The sequence below is a fragment of the Haemaphysalis longicornis genome, unplaced genomic scaffold, assembly GCF_048455015.1.
Source record: "Haemaphysalis longicornis isolate Haplotype H1 unplaced genomic scaffold, Haemaphysalis longicornis Haplotype H1 scaffold_1, whole genome shotgun sequence".
NCBI classification, from domain to species: domain Eukaryota; kingdom Metazoa; phylum Arthropoda; class Arachnida; order Ixodida; family Ixodidae; genus Haemaphysalis; species Haemaphysalis longicornis.
Window position 1 is genome coordinate 472333238 of NW_027526203.1, and position 13081 is coordinate 472346318.

Genomic DNA, 13081 nt, shown 5'->3' on the forward strand with positions numbered 1-13081 from the left:
GTTTCTTTCCACCTTCAAGGCACACCTGTTTACTGCAGCAGTTTTATGATCTCTGATTGGCATCATAAAAAAGTTTGATTGAAAAACGTGTTTTGCTCTGGCCAGCAGTCGTAGGTCTTGTGCAATATGTCTACCATGTCTGATGACCAGACGTGTCAAATGATGCGGAACACCTATCTTACCCGATTCTAACGTGCCCCCAATTCCAACGCGCACCCGATTTTCCTGGCAAAAAAACTTGCACCTTCGATTGTAACGCGCACGGAACTTTGTGACCCAGAAAAACGAATATGAGAGAAACGGGCGATTTATTTCCCGAAGTAATCTCACTCATCTTACTCTTCGTCGCTCTCCGAGAGCTCCTTGTCACTTTCTGCTGACTGCAACATCGCGTCCTCATTGCTACCAAGCGCGTTTGCGATGCCACAATTCTTAACAAACGTTCAATCCCCACGCCTCGCACGCCCATCCAACGAGCTTCTCTAGAGGCTCACGCTTCAGCCGACCGCTTGTTTTGAACGCGTGAGAGCCGCTCGTACCGTATTTACACGATTGTAAGTCGTTTATGAACGTTTTTCATCCGCGCGCGCGCACACACGCACACGCACACACACACACACACACACACACACAGACAGAGAGAGAGAGAGAGAGAGAGAGAGAGAGAATCGCATCACAAAGAGAAGCGCTTCTGTCAACCCACACGGCGGCTCTACCATCAATGATCGGATCGATGCTCCCACAAGAGCCGTGTGCTCGCGGTAGATGTTAAAAAAGAAAAAGTTTTGTATAAGCACCCGGAATAACCGTGCGCTGTAGGTTGAGCGGGAAGAACACATTCGCTGCGAGATGACAACCATCCAACTTCGAAGCAACCAGCAGCGGCCACTGCAGCGCGATATCAAAACAAACAACATGGCGGCTGACGGAAGCGGCCGCGCGCGATTTACTTTTCAGTGACTAACCTCCCACCATCGCGTTCGGAAGTGTACTGTACAATATATGATTTGGGTTACGTTAGCGCCGCTCATTGAATCAAGGGATTCCCTACTCATGTTGTTTATTAGAGACGAATAAAACACATCTTGGCGCGTTTTTGCATGCGATTCGTACGCGTCGGCGTTGCGCGGGCGAGTTTTGCTTCTACTGCTTTCAAAGCGTTTTAAATTCTACCTCCGTATGACGCGTGACGAGTGCGGCAGTGAGAGGAGCCTGACGACTTGCCCCAATGGGGAGGCGCGCTCGGGATAGCCGGCTGGCGCCACCGGAGATGTTTAGGCTTAGCACGGTGGCGGATATTTGATTGGCACTTTCCTTTGCGGTGCGGATGATGCTTTATAGTGTCGTTTTCGACCACATTATCAGCTCCTTTCCTATACAAACGTCTTCGTTTGTGCCTTCGGTTATATCTTGGAGCGGTTACAAACGGTCGCTGGAGCTACGCGCACCTCTTCGCGGCTGCACGCTGCCAAGTTGCCGCCGCCGATCGCGTAGCGCGCAGCATGCGGGCGGCAATCCCGGCAGCGTCCGTGCGGCGCATGTTCGCCAGCAGAAAACGCCCCATGCGGTTCACGCTTTAGACCGTAAGCACGGGAACGAGGGTGCAAAGCTGTGCCCCCCTCGTAGCACCCCCGATTTCCCGTTTCTCTTGCCGTTACTAGCGGTAGACGGTTCGATTTCGATTCTAAGTCGACCCCCCAACATTGGTTTGTCAAATTTTAAGAAAAGGGTCAACCTACAATCGTGTAAATACGGTAAACCACTCGTGGAAGCGGCGCACCATCGTTGCCGCTACTGCCATTGCTGTTATCAAGCGCGCAAGTGGAACGACTTGACGATTTGTGTGAACGCCGATAGAAAAGCCTTGGTGCCTAGGCTTCCTGCAACCGAAAAATCGTTGTACCGGTCGTGGTAAATACTACTGATACAGTGTACTAGAATATTCTAGTACACTGTACTACTGACTCTAAAAGCTTTGTCGCCATTTTGAGATGGCGATGGGGTGGGATGAAATTTCGCTGTTTCGGCAGTTTCGGTTTCATATCCCATTTTAATGCGCACGCGATTTTTCGGCCTATTTTTCCGAAAAGAAAAAAGCGCGCATTAGAATCAGGTAAGTGCAGTACATATACCATATTATAGGGGTGACCTTTAGGGACGCATCTCTGACCATAAGCGAGAGACTAGATTTTTATCAATTGGGCTTGCTTGCTCTACTCAACGCCAGCCTTCAATTCCACAATATAAACATGTGCCCTAAGACCTGTCATTAAAAACTACATTAATAAATTGTACTCCATTATGGAAAAATTAGTCATTAGTAATCTCTTTTGGAAGCAACTGAGCCACTTGAGATCATGAAAATAACGGGACGAATCTAACTTGCAGTTAAAAACACGCGCTTTATGTATAGTGTAGCACGTGCACTCAGTCATATCAAAAGCTTCACGTGAGTATGCACTTGCATCATGTCATTTCGTGACATTTGCAGTGAACCAGAGCTCACTTGTGAGTTTGTCAAAAAAAAAGAAATAGATTATCTGAATGTGCACTTGCCACGTGCGTAACAAAATGAATCATTTGACTTTGTCGCAATTTTTTTCTTGTAGCTTTGGCCATGTTCACGCATGTGCCATTCCTGTATATCTTTGTGTGTGGCAAAAATTTCAGTTGATGTCCCGTGCTAGTTCTGCATGGTCTTCCTATATTTGTCTCGTCTATACCGTGCTACTTAACCATGTTTCATAATTTGAACCAACTAGCCCACATTTATGTGTTGGCAGGTGATTGTCAAGTTTAAAAAAAAATGCCAGTATAAAGTGAACAACTGCAGAAGGCCAGCATAAGGCCAGTATAAAGGAACAACTGCAGAAAATTGATAAGCACCATCTTCAATGCTGCAGAAAATAATTGGCACCTACCACCCACCTGAGTGATGCATTAACCCTTTCGCTGTCACCAATACTCTTTTGCATTTCCCCTCCGTAGTGTCACTGACGTACCGGTACATTCTCCCTTGTGCGTTCAAAAATTTGCGCCATAGCTGGCGCAAAGCTGGCACGCCTGGACTATTTGCGCCATCTGTCGAATCTCTCTAGTAGCTCGTATTTTCACTCACAAACTCCTCTACATGGTACATTGAAGAGTACAGAGCGACCGCACCCACCCTTCATTGCTGGGGGTCATGGTCACTCTGTACGCTGTACTCTGTCGGAATGAGTGACCATGCGGCACGTGTGCGATTATGGGTGCAAGGGTTGTTGTGCCATCCACAACGAGTTTCCAGGTTTTTTTTATTTATGCTGTTCCTGCGTCTGCTACGGGCGCCAGGTTAGCCCAGCACGCCGCTGCCTCTCCAATAGCCTGAAACACGACTCAACTGCGGCTTTCGCTCGCTTGCCGCGCACTTGCCGCTGTCAGCAGCAAGCGAGGTTGTACCAATGCTGTGTCCCCATCCCATCTTTGTCTGCCCCCTTTGGCTAGTCCTTCCCTCTTGGGCTCAAAGGAATGACACAGCCTTGTGAAAGCTGGGGAACTCAGTACCCGGTTGGCGTGCCTGCAAAAGTCACCTGCATTTTCACATGAGCCTTGGTGAGGTTGTCGATCTTGCGGTGGGCGTGAGCCAGCAGCAGGTTCAGCTCATCTTCTGAGAGCCTCTGTCCTGTTGCAGAGAGAAAACGCATCAGGCGCCACCCACTGCACACCTCACTTGCAGGAGCAGGGCGTACGGGCAGGCCGTGCTCCACACGGGAAAAATCCCCTCACATCAAGCGAACTTCCTTTTTCAACCACAATTAAAAGAACAACTCTCCCTAGCTTGCTACGTACGCCACACACAGAACCAACACGAATGGTGTATTCAGCTGAAGCAAGGTTTGCGTAGACTATGCGATTGGAAACTCAACACGCAATTAGAAATTTAACAATCAATTCAAGGACAATTTAAGAATTCCAAAGGTACCAAACAGGAATATTCAAGAAGATGATTAATTTCTGAACAGTGAACAACAACAGAAAACACATACTATGAGCAAAAATATGTGACTACACAACTAATAATTATCAACTAAGCTTTTATTTGAGAAAAACTTGCATACATGGGAACTCCCCATATATGAACATTCTGAATATGAGTGTTGTTCAATTAAAATTCTGCTTCTAACTGCATTTTTACGCTATATAAAAATGTATAATTACCAACTCCTTCAGTTTTCCAGTTTGCTGGACATTTTTTTTATGTGAATACTTAAACACCGTCCTTTTTAATTACCCTTTGTTCTTTGGACAAATGATACTTGGAGCTTTTTCTGGCTGTTCACAGAAAACATTAGCAAGGAGATTTCCAGTATTTTTATCTTGGCCTCTCAAGTTAAATTATTTAGGCTACCGTACTTACCCGAATCTAATGCGCCCCAGATTCTAACGTGCACCCAATTTTCGTATAAAAAAAAAAAAAAAATCTTGCACCTCTGATTGTAACGCGCACGGAACTTTGTGAACAAGAAAAACGAATGCGAGAGAAACGGGCGATTTATTTCTCGAAGTAATCTCGTCGCTCTCCACTGACCACAACATCTCGTCCTCGGTGCCGCCAAGCACGTTCGCGATGCCACACTTCTGAACGAACGTTCAACCATGGTCGATGGGATCGTCGCCCACGCCTCACACGCCCATCCCGCAAGCTTCTCCAGAGGCGCACGCTCCAGCCGAGCACTCGTTTTGAACACGTGAGAGCCGCTGCTGCCATTGCTGTTATCAAGCACACAAGTGGAACAATTTGGCAATTTGTGTGAACGCCGATAGAAAAGCCTAGGCGCCTATCCTTCCTGCGTCCGAAAAATCGTTGCTAAAAGCTTTGGCGCCATCTTGAGATGGCGATAGCGATGGGTGGGACGAAATTTCCGCTGTTTTGGCAGTTTCGGTTTCATATCCGATTCTAACGCACATGCGATTTTTCGGCCTATTTTTTAGGGTAAGAGTCGGGTAAGTACGGTAATTAAAACTGCCATTTGGTTAGGGCTTGTGCAACTGCTTAATGCTTTTCTTTATTGTCTTCAGGAAGGTATCATGATGACGCCTTCCTAAGCACAAAAAAAAAAAAAAAAAAAAAAAAGCCACAGGCTGAGTAAATGAGGTAGGCCACAGAGCTCTTGCTGGCATTGCGAAAGTTCATAAAATGTTGCAATATTCATGCCACCCTTTGAAATTACAAAAGCCACAGGCTGAGTAAATGAGGTAGGCCACAGAGCTCTTGCTAGCATTGCGAAAGCTCATAAAATGTTGCAATATTCATGCCACCCTTTGAAATTACAAGTGCTACTAAAAAAGAAGCGAGGTCCTGTAAAAAGTCTTAAGGTGCATCCTCATTTGTTACCACCGAGGACTCATAATTAGTAAACACCTTTCTTCAGCAAATGAGCATAGCCACTGCAGTGGCCGCACAGTGCCTGGGAATATGGCTGTCAAAAAAAATTGCCTCATGGCCTCTCGTTTAATAAAGTGTTTCAACCAATCAAAAATTGAAATACTGATTTACCCAAACAAATTACAGCAAATTTGTCTGCTGTGACTAAGCTATAACCTTGCCAGGTACCAGAACGCTGTAGTAAATCCCAAATCGAAAACCCCTCTAACTGCGAATCTTGCATACATTTGACCCCAACACGGCTCTAGATACATTCGACCCCTACGAGCCTCTTGCTGTGCTAGGTGCCTCTGCCCTCGGTGCATTGCCACTCTCACTGCTCCGCAACTGAGTGCAGTACCGCAAACCTTTGGGACTGCAACAACAGCCAATACAAGGTTTGCAACCCCCCCGCCCTCCCTTCTTTTTTTTACATATCATGAGTGGAAATGTGAAGGACCACAGCCTCTCACCTTCAGTGAATTTGGCCTCTGGAAGAAGAGCCTCTATCTCTTTCTGGAAGTGCAGCCGAGCCTTTTCAACCGCATCCTTGTAGTCGCTCGCAGTCTTGGCCGCTTCCTTGGCAGGCTTTGACTGAAACCACAAGGCAAGCGATGTGTCATACGTTGGAAGGACATGCGCACGAGCAACAAGCGCCACTCACCTCTTTCCAGGCAGTACAAAAACTCAGAGACCAACACGGCATTTTCTCTGCATTGTCTTACACCCACAGCAGTGAACCGGAAAGCAAGACTGTTCTATTTGACCATAGTATAACTGTATTTAAAAGTAACTGCATACATTCCTGTAAGGGCCACACTACCTCAATTTTGAGCTCCCAAAAATTTCCTTGAGAATGCGCGAAGGTGGTTGATGTGATGAGTGTAGATTCTGAACACTTACGCTATACGGTACCTTTTTACGTGCTTATATGCAGAACATTTGCCGCAGTCAAGTAGCCTTCAATCTCCAAACTAAGCTACACATACACAAAACCAGCAACGCATGCACAGAGGCATAAGAACACCGTCTCAATAGTCACGGCTGTGCTCGGCATTTACTACGGCAAGCCAGCGCCCTTACCTCCGATTCAGCACTGCGAAGTTGGTCCCTGGCCACGGTGGCGGCATGGTCTGCTGGGCTGAGTGCCAGGTTGTTTTGGGTCTCCTTGTTCTCCTGGCCTTTCTTGACGGCATTTCGAAGGTTCTCTAAAGATTTCCTGCAACACAACAAACCCACAATGCCACACAATCCAGCCCAAATGCATCAAAATGAACCCACAACCTCAAACTCAGCAGCACAACACCTCCGCAACTGAGGCACCCACTGTAAAGCAACTATACTCAAAAACACCAAAATCTGTTTATCAATTATCTTGACCAAAATTTTTCAACAATCTTTTCAATGTAGCATTCTTCCAATAGACTGGAAAATCGGAAAGGTGATTCCTGTTCATAAATCCGGTTCTAAGGAACAAATCAATAACTACCGAACGATTTCTCTAACTTGCATTTCATGTAAAATCCTCAAACACATTATATCTCAAACCGCTGCACACTTGGACGGTCATTGGACAGATCACAACATGGGTTCTGCAAACATTATTCGTGCAAAACTCAGCTAGCATGCTTTACTCATTCCCTCCATAGCATTCTTGATTGTGGCACTGCAGTAGACAGCATATTTCTTGATTTCAGCAAAGCATTCAACAAGGTCTCACATAAGCTTTTGCTTCTGGAATTAAGTAAGCTAAAACTTGATACTGGTGTACTTAACTGGTTGCATTGTTTTCTACCTAACCACTTTCAATTCGTAACTGCTAATCATTTTGACTCATCTTTGCCCCCAGTTCTTTTGGGGGTTTCCTCAGGGGTCGGTCCTTGGTCCTTACCTTTTCCTAATTTATATTATTGACTCCTCTTCTCGAGTGCATTGTTCCATTAACTCTTTCGGGACCGCCGGAAAAAGTGATGAAAAAGGGAGGATCGGTACAAATTTTTTTTTACATAAAGCAAAGGCAACATCCTGCCTTAGCATATACCAAAATGCAGCTAATTATATGTTCTTTTACATACAATACCAAGTTTTACTTCAACACTGACGATAGAACCATGAAAAAATCTGAAACTAAGAACTTCGTAAAAAAATACAGAAAAAGATAGAAAAAAGCGTAAATATAAAAATATTAAAAAAGAATAAAATTATTTCAGGATATACAAAATCTAACACAATGCTTTGTTTCTTCATTGAAAAAGTTTGATGCGGCTAGGTATAACTGGTTTTTTGTTTTGTGTGTGATCTCTTTGGCACTAGGGACATAGCTACGTCGTCGCCGAGGTACACGCCGGGCTCTTGTCTCGGCGAAAACTTGATCCGTTTCTGCGCTGGTGGCAGGAGATCACCACCATAGGTAGTTAACACCCTAGCGAATAAATATAAACCAGCCAGAACATAGTTCGAGCGCACATACCTACTCCAGAGCCAATTGAAACCGAAACCAACACCCACCTTTGAGCGCGATTTGATGTTCCAGGCTGATCGACACCCGAATCCTCGCTCGAGCTTAAATCCGATCTCTAAAGCCTCATTTCGACTCTTCACTGCCACTCTCATCGTTAAAATCCACAGTAGAAGGCGAAGATATGCGAGCCGAGACGAGGCGGATTCCTTATCGCGCTCGCACGAGTATGACGCCATGTTTGTTTACATTCGAAACCACTGCCCGTCAGAATAAAATATCTGACGCGTTGCCGCCTGCCGATAAAAAAAGAAACTTCACAAAAGAGAAAACTCCAGTATTCAAACTATCTCCTAGATGTCGCTAGGTGTTCCATCGAGCGAAAATTTGTATTCTGCAGGCTCGCGAAACCATCGATCATATGTGATCGATGGCCTATGGAGCGGTCCCGAAAGAGTTAACTTCTTCGCTGATGACAGTGTCATTTATCGTGAAATAAGAAAAGCAAACGATTTCCTAGCACTTTAGTCAAACTTAAACGTTGTATCTTCATGGTTAGAGCCCCTAGCTTTCTGCGATTCCGCAATTCCGCGAAAAATCGCGGAATTGAAGTGTTTTCGCGGAATTCCAGAAAAACTGTTAAAAGTGTTTTGCTACGTTCCCAAAACGATATATTCGGTGAAATGGGGCGGAAAAGTGGTAGGTATTTTCTATTAGCAATAGCAAAATAGTTTCTATTAATTGTCTGCAACGTTTTTACTGTTGAAAATTTAAATTTGCATCAGCGTATTCCTACCTTATCAAATAATAAAGGTGGCCAGGTGGTGCAGCCTCCACCCGAATCAAGGGGCGTAGCCATAGCCACAGAAAGAGACTATGCACACGACAAGGCCGTTCAGATTGCAAACAAATGAAGGATGCAATGAGTAAAGCGGCTAGCAAGGCGCTAGTATACTTGGAGAACTCTGACACTTGGAAGTTCTTCAAGAGTGTGAGGTGCTTGGATCCCCAGCAAGTTGGGTGTCTCTCAGAGAAGAGATCAGAGTTTGGGGTTGTTCCTGGATTTATAGCCCTAGCTGCTGAATGGCAAGTGTACCTGAAGTCTGCCCAAGACCTCAAGACTGCCCAAGACTAGTGGCACAATTTCTTTCTAAACAAGAAAAGCCAGGTAAAGATTTTGATGTCCTGGTTTTCTGGGCTGGGATGGAACACCTGACTCCAACACTTTCTTACACTGCCCTTAAATACCTGTCGGTCATTCAGTCGCTATGGTGACATCGTGCCTCACAAGCACCATTCTCTTGGTGAAGAAAGCACAAAGCGTCACGAGATGCTCAGCCACAACAGCTTCCTTCAGTTGTAAATGAAATCTAGCATGTTGGGAGTCTGAAGTGTCTAATAAATGAACTGTTACATGTACCTTATGCCGTTTCAATGTTGTCGCGGAATTTTGCAGATTCCCTTATCTAGAATCGCAGAATTTGAAATGTTTCACCGCAAAAAGTGAGGGGCCCTATTCATGGTGCAGCGAATGGGTGATGACGTTGAATACTATTAACAAATGCAAATTAATGCATGTATCATGCAACAATGCACCTTTCACAACCTATACCCTACAACAACATACTCTTGACATCGTAAGTTCTTACAAGTATCTAAGAGTCTATCTTTCAAATAATCTTTCATGGGATCAACATGTTACGTACATATCAAACAATGCAAACCGCTTATTAGGATACTTGACGTGCAATTTTTTATCAATCTCTTCAAGCCTCAAGCTAAAACTCTATAAAACACTTATCCACCCACAGCTGGAGTATGCGGCCTCAATATGGGACCCAGCCCACGAATGTCTAGTAACAGGGGTAGAAGCAATCCAGAACGGCTCGGCTCGCTTCATCCTGTCCAACTATCATTGCACTGCTAGTGTCTCATAAAAAATCAACATTGCCTCTGCCTAATCTGTCATTGCGCCGCAAGATCCTTCGATCATCTTTGTTTCACAAAATTTTTTTCTATGTGCATCTTCATGGTTTTCTTTTGTTGGCCCCCTCTTACATATCAAGCCGTGTCGATCATAGCTAAAAAGTTGCCCCGTTCCCCTGCAAAACAAACACATTTTATCATTCATTTTTACCCGGCACGGTGAGTGAATGGAATTGCCTTCACAAACCATTAGTAACAATACATGATAACGAGTTATTAAAAGCTGCCCTACTTGCGCATTTTTATGATTTTTCAAATGTCTGGTATTTAGAAGCCTACATCATGTGTAAACCGTGTTTACTTGATTGTTTTTGGACATTGTCTGATGTCCGCATCTAATGCTGTGCGACTTGTGCATTGTACATTTTTTTCCCCACTCCCCTTCTGTAACATCCTCGGTGACCTTGAGGGTATTCTAAAATAAATAAATAAATAAATAATTACTATTCCGCTTTCCCTTTGTGACGTCTAGTACATTTCAATCCCGCAATGAGCAGCCCTTACCAAGAGCACAACTGTGGCGATACCAGCAGCTACAGCAGTGTGTTCACTCTCATCACTGAGGTTACAAACATGCCCAAAATTTGTGACAAAAACATTTCCAATCAGCAAATGATACACAATAGAGCTAATCAGAAATGGTGCTCAATGTGATACCGAATTCCCAAATCAATACGAGGCATCTACCCAAGCTGCTACGACAATGAGCTGCGATGCTTATTTAGTACTGTTGTGCCACTTTGGTGTACCTATTTTTACAAATCGTAGAGACACATTAGTTAGTTTCTTTTAGATTTCTTTGACTTTCCCAGGTGACCTGAGATTCTCCAAATCTGCCCTTTGTTCTCCTAAACTGCAGATGCCTTGAGACAATATTGCCATCTCACCATGCCTGTTCACTTTTCACAGCAGCCTTGTGGACGGCAGCCAACTTGGCCTCTTTGGCTTGCAGAGCTTCCTCCCACATATACTGGTCTTCATCATCCTGAAATAATGCACCTGCATTAATAGTTTGGCGGTGAAGTGGGGCTTCAAAAGGACAGTGAAGTGGATTTGTCAAAGCCTTATTTGGGGCTGCACTGCACACTGTAGCGTATGTAATCCATCATTTGACTATCTGGCAGAAGTCTAAAGCTTTGCTTTATCTTAAATCAGCAGCAAAAGACAGAAGAAAAAAATTTCACCATCTTCCCGTAGGGGAACCCTGAGTAGTATGCGAAGCAGCCATGGGGTCGAGGAGAATGAGGGGAGCGGAGCGCGCGCGCGCGTCATTTATACCACGGAGCTACAGTGGCGCCCCCAGCGGAGTATGCAGCGGCTACCGTCGCGCCTCTAACCCTAAGCTGCTTCGCATCATCACGCGCGGAGCCGCAGGTGTTGCCATTCGTTGCACAATCCCGGAGAGGAGTGGAGGAATGCCGGAGAGGAGTGGAGATGAGACAAAGAGAGGAGAGGAGGGGGAGGAGGATGCGCATGCGCAGTGGGGGTGTGGACGCCGCACAACGGCGGAGGGAACAGACGCGACCATAAGCTTCTCCGCATCTAAAACCATTATGCATGGTTTCCCTTCAGGCCAACCATTACGCTGGCCACAGCGTTGCCCAGCATAATAAACGTAGGTTTGCTATCTAGGCCTTCTAATTTTGTATTTCCATACATTTCATGGGCAATGCACCTTTTTGTTTGCTTATGCCCAGGTTGTGCAGATTAAACATATTTGCAATCAGCTAAACTAGGCTCTTCAAACTTTCTACTGTGCCGTCTTAGCCAATGTCAGTAAATTGATGGAGAGGATGGTGCAAAGGAAGTGGCACTTTTGAACACTTTTTATTACCAAAACGAGTCTAAATTGGCCAAATAACTTTGAACGTGGTCCACGCATATTGGATTTTGATCTGGTAAGGTAATAAGACAATGTTTACAATGCACTTCAGCTTTCGATACTTGTTACTCTGACACGTGCACACAGTCTGCGATGCCTCTCTGCAGGATTGTTCACTGCAGGTGAGTGCTGGCCTGTGGATGCCACATGAAATTTGCACTCAGGTAACCTGCAACTGCACCACACCTGGGGTATGTTCTAATCAGTGACACTTGGAAGCTACACCACAGCACTCAAGTGTGCCACACATGCCAATACAGTAAAACCTCGTCACAAGAGGCACTCAAGGGACCCGAGAAACTTATCTCTTGTAACCAAGATCTCTTGTATGCAATGTTGCTAACATGGAGAACATAGGAAAACCGACCAAACTGTTTCTATATAAATGCCTCTTATAACCAATTGTCTTTTGTAACAGCGTCTCTTGTAACAAGGTTTTACTGTAAACACAGCACACCGGAACTGAACCCATGACCTCGTGCTTAGCAGCATAATGCCAAACGTGTAGCGAGCAGCCTACTTTGCCCAGCACATACGCAGCTGCACTGTCTCCACCACCACGGCATTAGAACTGGTAAGGAAGTGAAATCTGCTGGGGGCATCAGAAGGTAGGCAGCCTCACATCATGCCTCGAACCACTGGCCTGAGTTGTTGTTCCAACACGTATTGATGCTTGGCAATGATACCGGCATAATGTCTGATCATTCCGAGCGCCTGTTTACAACCAAGTGCGAAACATTTAGCGAGAGGAAGCCGAAAGTATAGCGAGCAGCCTATCCTGCACTGCACATGTGCAGCTGCACTTTCTCCAACAGCCACCTGCTGGAACGTTTTGGGGAAGGAGGAAGTGACACGACCTGTGACTGGGCCAGTTGGTCAATATTTACACACACAAAACAAAGCTCCCACAAGAAAGAAAAAGACGGCCAAGTGCTCGTCCTTGCCTGCTTTTGCACCACTGCCATTTCTATTAGCTTCCCAGTGCGACTAAACAAAAAGTTACATGATGTATGCCAGCCAATGCAAGCGTTGGTGCTGCAGGGAAAGCAATGGCCGTACTTGGAAAAACTGTCCCAAGACTTTTCCATATCACTGGTAGTGTGTGAATGTTGTAGGTTTCAAATAATTTCGAAATGGTGCGTGCTAGTTGATTCAGTTGACAGTGCACGTGCCCTGTCCACACTGCTTGAGGGTTTCTGACTTTAAGTGACGGAAGAAAACTACTATGCATGAAATTTGGCTCTGCTACCCGACACATACTAAAATAGCTGTGCCCGACTTGTACTCATTCGCCTAAAGCACACAAGGCAAACTATACAAGAATTGACAGAAAAATCCCAGGCGAACGCAC

At 45.3% G+C, this 13081-nt stretch overlaps 1 protein-coding gene across 2 annotated transcripts in view; it reads right to left on the minus strand.

Moving 5' to 3' along the window:
• The window catches only part of Mitofilin (inner membrane mitochondrial protein mitofilin), a 47967-nt gene that overhangs the window by 14091 nt on the left and 20795 nt on the right, over positions 1 to 13081 (minus strand). For both annotated transcript variants that reach the window (XM_077688202.1, XM_077688201.1), the window contains exons 8-11: positions 10736 to 10833; positions 6488 to 6623; positions 5878 to 5998; positions 3570 to 3661 (exon numbers count right to left, since the gene is read on the minus strand). In XM_077688202.1, coding sequence (XP_077544328.1) covers positions 3570 to 3661; positions 5878 to 5998; positions 6488 to 6623; positions 10736 to 10833 — 447 coding nt within the window. The remainder of the gene's footprint in view (positions 1 to 3569; positions 3662 to 5877; positions 5999 to 6487; positions 6624 to 10735; positions 10834 to 13081) is intronic.